At 44.0% G+C, this 17,174-nt stretch overlaps 1 protein-coding gene across 1 annotated transcript in view; it reads left to right on the forward strand.

Annotated features, from left to right (window-relative positions):
• LOC115146454 (MAM domain-containing glycosylphosphatidylinositol anchor protein 2) overlaps positions 1-16,718 on the forward strand; it is a 216,856-nt gene extending 200,138 nt beyond the window's left edge. Inside the window, exons 14-17 of the mRNA XM_029688540.2 lie at positions 9,157-9,321; positions 14,723-14,853; positions 15,443-15,542; positions 16,446-16,718. Of these exons, the coding sequence (XP_029544400.1) occupies positions 9,157-9,321; positions 14,723-14,853; positions 15,443-15,542; positions 16,446-16,534 (485 nt within the window). The 3' untranslated portion in view covers positions 16,535-16,718. The remainder of the gene's footprint in view (positions 1-9,156; positions 9,322-14,722; positions 14,854-15,442; positions 15,543-16,445) is intronic.
• Positions 16,719-17,174: the final 456 nt, after the last annotated feature.

The following is a 17,174-nucleotide window of genomic DNA, read 5'->3' on the forward strand; positions in this document are numbered from 1 at the left end:
ATGGTGGCTCTGAGTCTGTGAGTATCCATAGCAACGGCTCCACATAGGCTGCTCTTGTCAATGAAGAGACATGAGAGAGAACAGTTAGCTGTTAGCTACTTTTAGTCACTAAACTCAGACAAAACTGAAGGAACATTATTATTTTATGTTAAATAATCTCTCCTGTCTTATATTTGATGAGTTTGAAGCACTTTTGACACCATTTTATAATTTTAGTCAGATATAACTGTACTGCAGCAGCAGAGCACATGCTAAATGTTTGTGATCAATTTAGTGATACCTCAGCCCTTCCCCTTCCCTAGTTATTGATGAGAAAACAGGCCCTTCTCCTTCCCTAGTTACTGATGAGAAAACAGGCCCTTCTCCTTCCCTAGTTATTGATGAGAAAACAGGCCCTTCTCCTTCCCTAGTTATTGATGAGAAAACAGGCCCTTCTCCTTCCCTAGTTACTGATGAGAAAACAGGCCCTACCTGTTTTAGTGATACCTCAGCCCTTCCCCTTCCCTAGTTATTGATGAGAAAACAGGCCCTTCTCCTTCCCTAGTTACTGATGAGAAAGCAGGCCCTTCCTGTTTTAGTGATACCTCAGCCCTTCTCCTTCCCTAGTTATTGATGAGAAAACAGGCCCTACCTGTTTTAGTGATACCTCAGCCCTTCTCCTTCCCTAGTTACTGATGAGAAAACAGGCCCTTCTCCTTCCCTAGTTATTGATGAGGAAACAGGCCCTACCTGTTTTAGTGATACCTCAGCCCTTCTCCTTCCCTAGTTACTGATGAGAAAACAGGCCCTACCTGTTTTAGTGATACCTCAGCCCTTCTCCTTCCCTAGTTACTGATGAGAAAGCAGGCCCTTCTCCTTCCCTAGTTACTGATGAGAAAACAGGCCCTTCTCCTTCCCTAGTTATTGATGAGGAAACAGGCCCTACCTGTTTTAGTGATACCTCAGCCCTTCTCCTTCCCTAGTTACTGATGAGAAAGCAGGCCCTTCCTGTTTTAGTGATACCTCAGCCCTTCTCCTTCCCTAGTTACTGATGAGAAAACAGGCCCTACCTGTTTTAGTGATACCTCAGCCCTTCCCCTTCCCTAGTTATTGATGAGAAAACAGGCCCTTCTCCTTCCCTAGTTACTGATGAGAAAGCAGGCCCTTCCTGTTTTAGTGATACCTCAGCCCTTCTCCTTCCCTAGTTATTGATGAGAAAACAGGCCCTACCTGTTTTAGTGATACCTCAGCCCTTCTCCTTCCCTAGTTACTGATGAGAAAACAGGCCCTTCTCCTTCCCTAGTTATTGATGAGGAAACAGGCCCTACCTGTTTTAGTGATACCTCAGCCCTTCTCCTTCCCTAGTTACTGATGAGAAAACAGGCCCTACCTGTTTTAGTGATACCTCAGCCCTTCTCCTTCCCTAGTTACTGATGAGAAAACAGGCCCTTCTCCTTCCCTAGTTACTGATGAGAAAACAGGCCCTTCTCCTTCCCTAGTTACTGATGAGAAAACAGGCCCTACCTGTTTTAGTGATACCTCAGCCCTTCTCCTTCCCTAGTTACTGATGAGAAAACAGGCCCTTCTCCTTCCCTAGTTACTGATGAGAAAACAGGCCCTACCTGTTTTAGTGATACCTCAGCCCTTCTCCTTCCCTAGTTACTGATGAGAAAACAGGCCCTTCTCCTTCCCTAGTTACTGATGAGAAAACAGGCCCTACCTGTTTTAGTGATACCTCAGCCCTTCTCCTTCCCTAGTTACTGATGAGAAAACAGGCCCTTCTCCTTCCCTAGTTACTGATGAGAAAACAGGCCCTTCTCCTTCCCTAGTTACTGATGAGAAAACAGGCCCTTCTCCTTCCCTAGTTACTGATGAGAAAACAGGCCCTACCTGTTTTAGTGATACCTCAGCCCTTCTCCTTCCCTAGTTACTGATGAGAAAACAGGCCCTTCTCCTTCCCTAGTTACTGATGAGAAAACAGGCCCTTCTCCTTCCCTAGTTACTGATGATGAAACAGGCTCTACCTGTTTTAGTGATACCTCAACCCTTCTCCTTCCCTAGTTACTGATGAGAAAACAGGCCCTTCTCCTTCCCTAGTTACTGATGAGGAAACAGGCCCTACCTGTTTTAGTGATACCTCAGCCCTTCTCCTTCCCTAGTTAATGATGAGAAAACAGGCCCTTCTCCTTCCCTAGTTACTGATGAGGAAACAGGCCCTACCTGTTTTAGTGATACCTCAGCCCTTCTCCTTTCCTAGGTATTGATGAGAAAACAGGCCCTTCTCCTTCCCTAGTTATTGATGAGAAAACAGGCCCTTCTCCTTCCCTAGTTACTGATGAGGAAACAGACCCTACCTGTTTTAGTGATACCTCAGCCCTTCTCCTTCCCTAGTTATTGATGAGAAAACAGGCCCTACCTGTTTTAGTGATACCTCAGCCCTTCTCCTTCCCTAGTTACTGATGAGAAAACAGGCCCTTCTCCTTCCCTAGTTACTGATGAGAAAACAGGCCCTTCTCCTTCCCTAGTTACTGATGAGAAAACAGGCCCTTCTCCTTCCCTAGTTATTGATGAGAAAACAGGCCCTTCTCCTTCCCTAGTTTCTGATGAGAAAACAGGCCCTTCCTGTTTTAGTGATACCTCAGCCCTTCTCCTTCCCTAGTTACTGATGAGAAAACAGGCCCTTCTCCTTCCCTAGTTATTGATGAGGAAACAGGCCCTACCTGTTTTAGTGATACCTCAGCCCTTCTCCTTCCCTAGTTACTGATGAGAAAACAGGCCCTACCTGTTTTAGTGATACCTCAGCCCTTCTCCTTCCCTAGTTACTGATGAGAAAACAGGCCCTTCTCCTTCCCTAGTTACTGATGAGAAAACAGGCCCTTCTCCTTCCCTAGTTACTGATGAGAAAACAGGCCCTACCTGTTTTAGTGATACCTCAGCCCTTCTCCTTCCCTAGTTACTGATGAGAAAACAGGCCCTTCTCCTTCCCTAGTTACTGATGAGAAAACAGGCCCTTCTCCTTCCCTAGTTACTGATGAGAAAACAGGCCCTTCTCCTTCCCTAGTTACTGATGAGAAAACAGGCCCTTCTCCTTCCCTAGTTACTGATGATGAAACAGGCTCTACCTGTTTTAGTGATACCTCAGCCCTTCTCCTTCCCTAGTTACTGATGAGAAAACAGGCCCTTCTCCTTCCCTAGTTACTGATGAGGAAACAGGCCCTACCTGTTTTAGTGATACCTCAGCCCTTCTCCTTCCCTAGTTAATGATGAGAAAACAGGCCCTTCTCCTTCCCTAGTTACTGATGAGGAAACAGGCCCTACCTGTTTTAGTGACACCTCAGCCCTTCTCCTTTCCTAGGTATTGATGAGAAAACAGGCCCTTCTCCTTCCCTAGTTATTGATGAGAAAACAGGCCCTTCTCCTTCCCTAGTTACTGATGAGGAAACAGACCCTACCTGTTTTAGTGATACCTCAGCCCTTCTCCTTCCCTAGTTACTGATGAGAAAACAGGCCCTTCTCCTTCCCTAGTTACTGATGAGAAAACAGGCCCTTCTCCTTCCCTAGTTACTGATGAGAAAACAGGCCCTTCTCCTTCCCTAGTTATTGATGAGAAAACAGGCCCTTCTCCTTCCCTAGTTTCTGATGAGAAAACAGGCCCTTCCTGTTTTAGTGATACCTCAGCCCTTCTCCTTCCCTAGTTATTGATGAGAAAACAGGCCCTACCTGTTTTAGTGATACCTCAGCCCTTCTCCTTCCCTAGTTACTGATGAGAAAACAGGCCTTTCTCCTTCCCTAGTTATTGATGAGGAAACAGGCCCTACCTGTTTTTGTGATACCTCAGCCCTTCTCCTTCCCTAGTTACTGATGAGAAAACAGGCCCTACCTGTTTTAGTGATACCTCAGCCCTTCTCCTTCCCTAGTTACTGATGAGAAAACAGGCCCTTCTCCTTCCCTAGTTACTGATGAGAAAACAGGCCCTACCTGTTTTAGTGATACCTCAGCCCTTCTCCTTCCCTAGTTACTGATGAGAAAACAGGCCCTTCTCCTTCCCTAGTTACTGATGAGAAAACAGGCCCTACCTGTTTTAGTGATACCTCAGCCCTTCTCCTTCCCTAGTTACTGATGAGAAAACAGGCCCTTCTCCTTCCCTAGTTACTGATGAGAAAACAGGCCCTACCTGTTTTAGTGATACCTCAGCTCTTCTCCTTCCCTAGTTACTGATGAGAAAACAGGCCCTTCTCCTTCCCTAGTTACTGATGAGAAAACAGGCCCTTCTCCTTCCCTAGTTACTGATGAGAAAACAGGCCCTTCTCCTTCCCTAGTTACTGATGAGAAAACAGGCCCTACCTGTTTTAGTGATACCTCAGCCCTTCTCCTTCCCTAGTTACTGATGAGAAAACAGGCCCTTCTCCTTCCCTAGTTACTGATGAGAAAACAGGCCCTTCTCCTTCCCTAGTTACTGATGATGAAACAGGCTCTACCTGTTTTAGTGATACCTCAGCCCTTCTCCTTCCCTAGTTACTGATGAGAAAACAGGCCCTTCTCCTCCCCTAGTTACTGATGAGAAAACAGGCCCTTCTCCTTCCCTAGTTACTGATGATGAAACAGGCTCTACCTGTTTTAGTGATACCTCAGCCCTTCTCCTTCCCTAGTTACTGATGAGGAAACAGGCCCTTCTCCTTCCCTAGTTACTGATGAGGAAACAGGCCCTACCTGTTTTAGTGATACCTCAGCCCTTCTCCTTTCCTAGTTATTGATGAGAAAACAGGCCATTCTCCTTCCCTAGTTATTGATGAGAAAACAGGCCCTTCTCCTTCCCTAGTTACTGATGAGGAAACAGGCCCTACCTGTTTTAGTGATACCTCAGCCCTTCTCCTTCCCTAGTTACTGATGAGAAAACAGGCCCTTCTCCTTCCCTAGTTAGTGACAGCCTGACAGAAAAACATAGAATAATTTGTTGTTTGACACTGAAATGACAAAAGGACAACCTCAGTCTGTAGCTTTAGCCAGGCCTGTATACCTGGGTGTTTATGTGGAAAACATTTCAAGGACATTTATGCAACTGCATTGATGAATGGAAACCATGTTTTAAACTTTGTTTGAAATGTACTTCCTATTCTCTCCCATGTTATCTACAGTACTGATAACCATGCATACAATGCTATGGGATGTGAGACATGGGATGCATTCCCGAAAAGAATCAATAGATCTCTTTCTTAATACAGTATTTTCACAAAGCAACACAGAAGTCAACATAAGGAGCACAATACAATGCGTTCTGTAACTCTGAGAAGGCCACTTCTGGGAAGTGTTCATGGTTCTTGCTGTGTACAGTGTTGCCATGGGGAGGAGGGAGGGTGGTTCTGATAGATTGTTTCTGGTGGTGAGCCTCCAGCAGGGCCGGGAGGTCAAGGACAGTGTTCAGGTTTTGTTAAATCGTCATGTACACATGATCTACGTGAGCACACAGTGCAATGAAATGCTGACTTACAGGTTTACCTCTCAACAATGCAACAACAATAAGTGAATAAAAGAGGAATTAAAAGCTCAATGAATGAAAAAAGGATAAAACATTTGCAAAACATATAAAGCAAGAAGGCACACAAACGGATTGAAGTGCTGAAAGCTAATAAATACAGCCAGTCTAGCTGAAGGCTAATAAATACAGCAGTCTAGCTGAAGGCTTGTAAATACAGCCAGTTTAGCTGAAGGCTAATAAATACAGCAGTCTAGCTGAAGGCTTGTAATACAGCCAGTTTAGCTGAATGCTAATAAATACAGCCAGTTTAGCTGAAGGCTAATAAATACAGCCAGTCTAGCTGAAGGCTAATAAATACAGCAGTCTAGCTGAAGGCTTGTAAATACAGCCAGTCTAGCTGAAGGCTAATAAATACAGCCAGTCTAGCTGAAGGCTTGTAAATACAGCCAGTCTAGCTGAAGGCTAATAAATACAGCAGTCTAGCTGAAGGCTAATAAATACAGCCAGTTTAGCTGAATGCTAATAAATACAGCCAGTCTAGCTGAAGGCTAATAAATACAGCCAGTCTAGCCGAAGGCTTGTAAATACAGCCAGTTTAGCTGAAGGCTAATAAATACAGACAGTCTAGCTGAAGGCTTGTAAATACAGCCAGTTTAGCTGAAGGCTAATAAATACAGCCAGTCTAGCTGAATGCTAATAAATACAGCCAGTCTAGCTGAAGGCTTGTAAATACAGCCAGTTTAGCTGAAGGCTAATAAATACAGCCAGTCTAGCTGAATGCTAATAAATACAGCCAGTTTAGCTGAAGGCTAATAAATACAGCCAGTCTAGCTGAAGGCTAATAAATACAGCCAGTCTAGCTGAATGCTAATAAATACAGCCAGTCTAGCTGAAGGCTAATAAATACAGCCAGTCTAGCTGAAGGCTAATAAATACAGCCAGTCTAGCTGAATGCTAATAAATACAGCCAGTTTAGCTGAAGGCTAATAAATACAGCCAGTCTAGCTGAAGGCTAATAAATAAAGCCAGTCTAGCCGAAGGCTAATAAATAAAGCCAGTCTAGCCGAAGGCTGGGAATTATGGGGAGGTGGGCGGTCAGGCTGTGTGTCCACAGCGGACGGTAGTCTCAGAGCTATGTATCTTCGCTACTTGTCAAAAGTTTTAGAACACCTACTCATTCAAGGGTTTTTCTTTATTTTTACTATTTTCTACATTGTAGAATAATAGTGAAGACATCAAAACTATGAAATAACACATGGAATCATGTAGTAACCAAAAAAGTGTTTTTTGAGATTTGAGATTCTTCAAATAGCCACCCTTTGCCTTAATGACAGCTTTGCACACTCTTGGCATTCTCTCAGCCAGCTTCACTTGGAATGCTTTTCCAACAGTCTTGAAGGAGTTCCCATATATGCTGAGCATTTGTTGGCAGCTTTTCCTTCACTCTGTGATCCAACTCATCCCAAACCATTTCAATTGGGTTGAGATCGGTTTGACTGTGGAGGCCAGGTCATCTGATGCAGCACTCCATCACTCTCCTTCTTGGTCAAATAGCCTTACACAGCCTGGAGGTGTGTTGAGTCATTGTCCTATTGAAAAACAAATGATAGCCCACTAAGCACAAACCGGATGAGATGGCGTATCGCTGCAGAATGCTGTGGTAGCCATACTGGTTAAGTGTGCCTTGAATTCTAAATAAATCACAGACAGTGTCACCAGAAAATCACCATAACACCTCCTCCTCCCCCGCCCCATCTCCTCCGCCCCATCTCATCCTCCTCCTCCGCCCCATCTCATCCTCCTCCTCCTCCTCCGCCCAATCTCCTCCTCCTCCGCCCCATGGCCTCCTCCTCCTCCGCCCCATCTCCTCCTCCCCATCTCATCCTTCTCCTCCTCCCCATCTCCTCCTCCTCCTCCACCCCATCTCCTTTTCCTCATTTATTCCTCCTCAACCTCCGCCCCATCTCATCCTCATCCTCCTCCTCCGCCCCATCTCCTCCTCCTCCGCCCCATGGCCTCCTCCTCCTCCGCCCCATCTCCTCCTCCGCCCCATCTCCTCCTCCCCATCTCATCCTTCTCCTCTGCCCCATCTCCTCCTCCTCCTCCGCCCCATCTCCTCCTCCTCCGCCCCATGGCCTCCTCCTCCGCCCCATCTCCTCCTCCCCATCTCATCCTTCTCCTCTGCCCCATCTCCTCCTCCTCCTCCGCCCCATCTCCTCCTCCTCCGCCCCCATGGCCTCCTCCTCCGCCCCCATCTCCTCCTCCCCATCTCATCCTTCTCCTCTGCCCCATCTCCTCCTCCTCCTCCGCCCCATCTCCTCCTCCTCCTCATCTCCTTTTCCTCATTTATTCCTCCTCAACCTCCGCCTCATCTCCTCCTCCGCCCAATCTCTTCCTCCTCCTCTGCCCCATTGCCTCTGCCCCATCTACTCCTCCACCCCCATCTCCTCCTCCTCCTCCTCTGCTCCTCCTCCTCCTCCTCTCCGCCTCTGTGTCTCTATGGAGTGTAGTAGCCATGATGGACATCTGCAGCGCTGCGGGGATGGCTGTGACATTTCCTTTAGAGAGCGGGCAGCATTATGAAATATGAGTGTCTGTCACTACCTGCCCATCGACGTATGCCTTAAGGGAACTAGCAGTAACCATTCCCCCAATGTACAATCTCCCGCAATGCTATCCACTCGTTAAATGCCAAAAGCCCCAGCCCTTAAAATAAACCAATTAATCGGGGATACATTTGTTTAAGTGTTTTAGAGCATGTTACGATGGATTATGTCAGAAATAATGCATTGCTTTTAATTATCCAAGGCATTACGATGAAACACATGCAGCTCACAGTTTCCCAACATTCCTTGATCTTTTTTTATCTGATTGGTATCCACGGAGAAGGCTTGTATTATGGATTGCACTGTATACAAGGCCAGACAGAGAATTGCAGTGCAGAAACCTTTCCTGATACCAGAACAGTTTATGGCCTGCTAACGGCAGTGCCTAAGCTGCAAACTTGTAGCAGTTATTATAGAGAGATGAACTCTGCCGTTTGGTTTAGAATTCGGATGTTCTCTCCATTGCAGTGGAACACCAGCACATCTGACCTGGGTTCAAATAGTATTTGTTGTCATTCAAATACTTTTATCTTTAACTGTGCTTGCCTGGCGCAATGAAACCAATAATTAAAAAAGTGCAGAGCCAGCCCTTCTGGCATTCGAGGCAGACTTAATGAAATGATCAACGTATTTGAAAGTAGATAAATATTAATGGAACCCAGGTCAGAATCACAATACCATGGCATGACAGAGAGGGTTACCATGGAAGGACAGAGAGGGTTACCATGGCAGGATGGTGAGGGTCACCATGGCAGGATAGAGAGGGTCACCATGGCAGGATAGAGAGGGTCACCATGGCAGGATAGAGAGGGTCACCATGGCAGGACAGAGAGGGTCACCATGCCAGGACAGAGAAGGTTACCATGGCAGGACAGAGAAGGTTACCATGGCAGGACAGAGAAGGTTACCATGGCAGGACAGAGAAGGTTACCATGGCAGGACAGAGAAGGTTACCATGGCAGGACAGAGAAGGTTACCATGGCAGGACAGAAAGGGTTACTTTTGGGGGTTTTACATACAATATGTTGGTCAGTGTCATTGTTTTACCATCATACAGGTTTCTACATTGACTGCCATTGTTTTACCATCTTACAGGTTTCTACATGTATATCGAGACGTCTCGACCCCGCCTGGAGGGAGAAAAGGCTCGACTGTTGACCCCCACTTTCAACGTCGCCCCCAAAAGCCCCTATGGGACTGTGACGTCCTCTCCAACCTACTGCTTTGGTTTCTACTACCATATGTATGGAAAACACATAGGTGAGATGCCTGGGTGCCAGCACTTATGGCATGTATGGTCTAAGGATGAATGCAAATGGTGCACTGTAGCTCTTTTATCAGGCCAGTCTATTTCAGCTGAGAGGGAGTGTGTTTGACCTCTGAAGTACATACCTGCTAGCTTTCAATCAGCATCCACTTGCAAGCGTATCAAATCAAATTGTATTAGTCACATGGGACGAATACAACAGGTGTAGACCTTATTACAGTGAAATGCTTACCTACGAGCCCCTAACCAACAATGCAGTTGAAAAAAATACGGATATGAATAAGAAATTAAAGTAACAAATAATTAAAGAGCAACAGTAAAATAACAATAGCGAGACTATATACAGGGGGGCACAGAGTCAATGTGCGGGGACACCGGTTAGTTGAGGTAATATGTACATGTAGGTAGGGTTATTAAAGTGACTATGCATAGATGATAACAACAGAGTAGCAGTGGTGTAAAAGGGGGGGTGGGCTACAATGCAAATAGTCTGGGTAGACATTTGATTAGATGTTCAGGAGTCTTATAGCTTCGAGTAGAAGCTGTTTAGAAGCCTCTTGGACCTTTTATTTTTTTATTTAACCTTTATTTAACCAGGCAAGTCAGTTAAGAACAAATTCTTATTTTCAATGACAGCCTAGGAACAGTGGGTTAACTGCCTGTTCAGGGGCAGAACGACAGATTCGTACCTTGTCAGCTCGGGGGCTTCCGGTTACTAGTCCAACGCTCTAACCACTAGGCTACCCTGCCGCCCCAGTAGACTTGGCGCTCTGGTACTGCTTTCCGTCCAGTAGCAGAGAGAACAGTCTATTACTAGGGTGGCTGGACTCTGAGACCATTTTTAGGGCCTTCCTCTGACACCGTCTGGTATAGAGGTCCTGGTTGGCCGGAAGCTGGCCCCAGTGATGTACTGGGCCATTCGCACTACTCTCTGTAGTGCCTTGCAGTTGGAGGCCGAGGTGTTGCCATACCAGGCTGTGATGCAACCAGTCAGGATGTTCTCGATGGTGCAGCTGTAGAATCTTTTGAGGATCTGAGGACCCCTGCAAAATCTTTTCAGTCTGCTGAGAGGGAATAGGTTTTGTTGTGGCCTCTTCACGACTGCCTTGGTGTGCTTGGACCATGTTAGTTTTTTGGTGATGTGGACACCAAGGAACTTGAAGCTCTCAACCTGCTCCACTGCAGCCCCATCGATGAGAATGGGGGTGTGCTCAGTCCTCTTTTTTCCTGTAGTCCACAATCATCTCCTTTGTCTCGATCACGTTGAGGGAGAGGTTGTTGTCCTGGCACCACACGGCCAGGTCTCTGACCTCCTCCCTATGGGCTGTATCGTCGTTTTCAGTGATCAGGCTTTCCACTGTTGTGTCGTCAGCAAACTTAATAATGGTGTTGGAGTCGTGCCTGGCCATGCAGTCATGAGTGAACAGGGAGTACAGGAGGGGACTGAGCATGCACCCCTGAGGGGCCCCTGTGTTGAGGATCAGCGTGGGGGATGTGTTGTTACCTACCCTTACCACCTGGGGGCAGCTTGTCAGGAAGTCCAGGATCCAGTTGCAGAGGGAGGTGTTTAGTCCCAGGGTCCTTAGCTTATTGATGAAATTTGAGGGAACTATGGTGTTGAATCCTGAGCTGTCGTCAATGAATAGCATTCTCACATAGGTGTTATTTTTGTCTAGGTGGGAAAGGGAAGTTTGGAGCACAATAGAGATTGCATCATCTCTGGATCTGTTTGGGCGGTATGCAAATTGGAGTGGGTTTAGGGTTTCTGGGATAATGGTGTTGATATGAGCCATGACCAACATTTCAAAGCACTTCATGGGTACAGATGTGAGTGCTATGGGTCGGTAGTCATTTAGGCAGATTTCCTTAGTGTTCTTGGGCACAGGCACTATGGTGGTCTGCTTAAAACATGTAGGTATTACAGACTCGGACAGGGAGAGGTTGTAAATGTCAGTGAAGACACTTGCCAGTTGGTCAGCGCATGCTCGCAGTACACATCCTGGTAATCCATCTGGCCCTGCGGCCTTGTGAATGTTGACCTGTTAAAGGTCTTAATCAAACCAGCTGCGGAGAGCGTGATCACACAGTCTTCCGGAACAGCTGGTGCTCTCATGCATGTTTCAGTGATATTTGCCTCGAAGCGAGCATAGAAGTAGTTTAGCTCGTCTGGTAGGCTTGTGTCACTGGGCAGCTCTCGGCTGTGCTTCCCTCACCTGTCCCCCACTTCCCTGTTTGCTACCTCCCTGATGATTAGATAAAAGTGTTTGCTTACCACTCAAGTTGTACACACACCTTTCTTTTTTAATTTGACAACCACTCAATATCACTTCAATGCCAGAATATCCGAAGCACCCTGAGCGTTGGTGAAAAATGGAAATTGAGCACACTATGGTTTTTACGACCATTCTATTTGAGTATTAATAACTTTGTCCTCCGTCAGATTCTTTTCAGGCTCCCCTGAAGGTTGTCGTCTCACACCCCTGCTCTCCTGTTGGCGCAGTGTCTTAATCAGACAGACAGTTGCACTTGAGCGATGGGTGTGACCCCTGACCTGCAAGACATGCTTGTAACCACAATTTTCTGCTCCACAAAGCTGTCGCGATTCTGAATAGGACGTGTCAACTTAATCCATTCAGGTCTCAATGGGCCCTCTCTCTCTCTCTGCTCTCTCAGCCTCAGCAGCCAGAGCCAGAAAGGGCTGACGGCTTGTGTCCTAACCTGTCTGTTTCCTTTCACTGGTTTCTGTTAGAGAAAGAAAGGTAACCTGCATTCTGAGCCTTTTTTTAAATTCTGTGCAGAATGTGAGTGAGTGGGTGGTGGAGAGACTGAGTTCTCATTTGAAGTAGAGGGCATTTTTCAGGAGTCTGTTGTTGGTGTCATTGGATCATCCAGTAAGATCCACTTAAGTCTCCCATCACAGGGGAGTGGCATGTCTAGTTTGGCCTCTACATTTTTGCGGACTTTACTGTAGTATTCACTGTATTGTTTTTGCAGACGTGACTCTAGTGTACTAAAGTATTTAATGTAGTGTTTTTGTGGACATGCCTGTAGTATACTATAGTATTTATTGTAGTGTTTTTGCAGACATTACTGTGGTATACTATAGTATTTACTGTAGTGTTTTTGCAGACATTACTGTGGTATACTATAGTATTTACTGTAGTGTTTTTGGAGACGTGCCTGTACTATACTATAGTATTTATTGTAGTGTTTATACAGACATTACTGTAGTATAGTATAGTAGTTATTGTCATGTTTTTGCAGACATGAATGTAGTATACTATAATATTTACTATAGTGTTTTTGCCAGAGATTACTGTAGTATTTACTATCGTGTTTCTGTTAGATTATCTTTCACATAGAACTGGGGGCTTTCTCTTGAGGAAGAAATATGTGGAGAAATATGTGGATAATACTGTTGTATTTACTAAAGTATTATACAATATACTATATTAAAATATTCTACAGAGTTTGTCTGGAGGCCGGAAAATTATTTGTACACTGCATATTAACCACAACTAAGCCCAAAAAGAAAGCCCAACACTCATTTCATACCTGAGACACAATCACATATGTCTTCTCTCTTGTGTGAGAATACTCGGGAATAGATTTCCTAAAGTAAACTCATTTTTAGCTCAATTCTTTTATTTATTTATTTTTGACCAAAAACTAAAATCACCCCAAGATGTTTGTGTAGTGTATTCTACAGTTTACTGCAACATTCTATTGTAAGCACTACAAGATGTTTGTGTAGTGTATTCTCCAGTTTACGGCAACATTCTATTGTAAGCACTACAAGATGTTTGTGTAGTGTATTCTACAGTTTACTGCAACATTCTATTGTAAGCACTACAAGATGTTTGTGTAGTGTATTCTACAGTTTACTGCAACATTCTATTGTAAGCACTACAAGATGTTTGTGTAGTGTATTCTACAGTTTACTGCAACATTCTATTGTAAGCACTACAAGATGTTTGTGTAGTGTATTCTACAGTTTACTGCAACATTCTATTGTAAGCACTACAAGATGTTTGTGTAGTGTATTCTACAGTTTACTGCAACATTCTATTGTAAGCACTACAAGATGTTTGTGTAGTGTATTCTACAGTTTACTGCAACATTCTATTGTAAGCACTACAAGATGTTTGTGTAGTGTATTCTACAGTTTACTGCAACATTCTATTGTAAGCACTACAAGATGTTTGTGTAGTGTATTCTACAGTTTACTGCAACATTCTATTGTAAGCACTACAAGATGTTTGTGTAGTGTATTCTACAGTTTACTGCAACATTCTATTGTAAGCACTACAAGATGTTTGTGTAGTGTATTCTACAGTTTACTGCAACATTCTATTGTAAGCACTACAAGATGTTTGTGTAGTGTATTCTACAGTTTACTGCAACATTCTATTGTAAGCACTACAAGATGTTTGTGTAGTGTATTCTACAGTTTACTGCAACATTCTATTGTAAGCACTACAAGATGTTTGTGTAGTGTATTCTACAGTTTACTGCAACATTCTATTGTAAGCACTACAAGATGTTTGTGTAGTGTATTCTACAGTTTACTGCAACATTCTATTGTAAGCACTACAAGATGTTTGTGTAGTGTATTCTCCAGTTTACGGCAACATTCTATTGTAAGCACTACAAGACTGAGGGATACTACAATGTGGAGTAAAATATTCTACGTTATCAACCGGGTGGTTTGAGCCCTGATAGCTGATTGGCTGAAAGCCGTGGTATGTCAGGGGTAGGACAAAAACATTTATTTGTATTTCCCTGATTACATTGGTAACAAGTTCATAATAGCAATAAGGCACATAAGGGCTTTGTGGTATATGGCCAATATACTACGTCTAAGGACTACAGTTTACTACAGTTTACTACAGAATTCCCTAGAATCAGGGGCTTTCTATAGAGTACTTCTATAGAGTACTGTAGTATTCTATAATAAACTGTAGTATTTTTTCATGCGGGTCTACACATCAGAGCACACTATTTGGCATCACCTCGTTTGTACTGAAAAGAAACATACAAGATTTGACTTTCATGATCATCACTTGACAAGTGAATTATATTGTCAAATGAATCCATTGTGATACAATCCACTCTTTCAGTAAAAGCCACCACTCAATAAGGGGAGGTTAATGTGTAGACCCCTTGAATCATTTAGTATTTGCAGTAATGTGTTTTTTTTTTATCAGGTCAATTATTAATAATTAAATAAGTATAATCTATAAATAAAGGAGATATGCTACTGTGACGAGGCCATAGATGATATCAGACTTGGGCTCAAATTGGACTTGAAATCTTTCAAATACATAAGCTGTGCTTGACTGAGCTTCCCTGGCACAATGTTGTCCTTAAAGGGCTTGATGTTTTCTCCTCTAGGAGCGTTAAATGCTTACTTACGACAGAAGGGCCAGTCGGGCGCAGACAGTTCCGTGTGGACCCTGGTCGGGAACCAAGGAGACCGATGGAAGCAAGCCAAAGTCAACATTCACCCAACAGCCTCTTTCCAGGTGGGTACAACTCTATGGGAGGAGCAGTGGGTCACCAATGCAGAACTACGGTGGCCCTAAGGTGCAAAGTACAAAACTGCCTTCATATGTGCTTCCTCTCTTATTCCGATGTCTTATATAAGCATTTGTCTTATATATTTTTGCTATATGCTTCACAGAATGAGTCATTATTTGTATTATTTTTTAAATTGTATTTAATCTTTACATTTACATTACATTTAAGTCATTTAGCAGACGCTCTTATCCAGAGCGACTTACAAATTGGTGCATTCACCTTATGACATCCAGTGGAACAGCCACTTTATCTTTATTTAACTCGACAAGTCAGTTAAGAACAAATTGTTATTTACAATGACAGCCTACCCCGGCCAAACCCTAACGATGCTGGGCCAATTGTGCGCTACCCTATGGGACTCCCAATCACAACCGGTTGTGATACAGCCTAGAATCGAACCAGGGTCTGTAGTTACACCTCTAGCACTGAGACGCAGTGCCTTAGACCGCTGTACCACTCGGGAGCCCATTTGTAGCAGGAAGACATTTGGTTTTAACATGTTTTGTCTTTGTCTTGCTTATCCTGTTTTGGTAGTTGGTTCTGGAAGGAATTCGTGGTCCTGGGATAGAAGGGGATATCGCCATTGATGATGTCACCATTGAGGAAGGAGAATGTAAAGACCCTCCACACAACAGTAAGTGCTTTTTTTTGTGGGGGGGGGGGGGGGCATGACCTATACGTCAACCAGATCCAATCAATCAGGAAGAGGCAAGCCTTATAACTTCGTTTATATCATTCCTCTTCAGGAACTATAAATCAAGGACTGAATCCGGTATTGTTAGTTCTTCGAAAAACAGGTTTACTCGCAAAGAGTATAAGCCACTGTAGTTTTGTTTCAGGCATCGTCAGTGAAAATACATTTTAGAGGTTATGAAGAAACATCTGCTTCAAAAATATTATGCACGCCAGAAAATTGTACTATCTGATGATTGGCCTAAAAATTTAAATATTTTGTGCAATAGCTAATTTTTATTCCTTCATTACTTACATTACTTCAATTGGTAATGCCTTTTAAAATTATGTTAACTATCCTCCCAAATGGTAGATATCAGCGTCTTACATTAAAATATTAGGCTTTAGCAGCTCTGTCGCTTGTACACTGGAGACTGTCGGCTGGGTCTCTTTACTGATTAACAAGGTTCAGTACAAATACTACTAATGGGAATGTTTTTAAGAACCTCTTAACTGAATTTGCTCATATAGTACTTGATGTATTTCGTCAATAAGCATTATTAATGCTTGATGCTGAGCTGCCACTGAAGTATTGTGAGTCTACATTGAGAGAAATCACAATGCATCTCTATATACCAGAGGAGACTCCTCCAGAGAAGAAGAGTACGGTCCTCCTCAGAACAACTAAAAACAATCACATGTATTCTAGTCTTCCTTAAATCAAATACGGAATTGTTACCCACACGTCATCCCATTAGCTCAATTAAATCGTTTTGAAATGATTTTCATACATCATCCTTATCTACATCACCAACTTTCTCTTTCTTTCTCTACTTTCTCTTTGTATCTTTCTCTATCCCTACAGATCTGAGATCACTGTCTCCTCCCACCGCGCACCATATATGTCAGTTCTTGGTCACACTGACCCTGGTGTTTGTGGGTCATCAGAGGTGACCCCTCTCTCTCAGGAGGAGCAACCTGATGCCGGCCCCACCCCTGTGGAAGAATCTGCAGACTTTGACTGTCTAAACCCCCAAAACTACCAAAGATTCACTCCTCTTCAGTCTTCAGGAGAGCAGCAGCAGTCCAGCGCTGGTCCAGGGTGGAGCATGCAGGAATAAAAATAAAACTCAGTCAATCTTGTTTTTTTTTCTGAAATATGCACAGAGAGCATTCCAAGGTCAGGACTCCAGGGTCAGGATGGAGAGCCGGGTTCTCCATAGTAGACGCTCCAGTAGTAGGGGTTACACCTAATCCCCCCCCAAGGTGAAGCCAGTCGAAGCAGAGTGTGGGTGCCATCATTGTGTATATTGGCTCAAGGATCGGAACGGAATGGTACATTTCTGTAAAGCACAAGGACACATGATGTGGTCCCATTTTATTCTTTCCATTTTCCATATGTTATTCGTTTGCTGCTTGTCAAGGCCAAGGAATAACTATAATTCATTGCTTAATGAGAGGGGTGTTGAAGAGGTTGATTTTATGTTAAGAGTGTAAAAATGTACGAAATTCACTCAATAACCCACATTGACCCGAAGCTATTTTCTCATGAATATGTTAGACTGCTATTCCTCTTTGTGTTGTCGCTTTAACC

The sequence above is a fragment of the Oncorhynchus nerka genome, linkage group LG18 (assembly GCF_034236695.1).
Source record: "Oncorhynchus nerka isolate Pitt River linkage group LG18, Oner_Uvic_2.0, whole genome shotgun sequence".
Taxonomy (NCBI): domain Eukaryota; kingdom Metazoa; phylum Chordata; class Actinopteri; order Salmoniformes; family Salmonidae; genus Oncorhynchus; species Oncorhynchus nerka.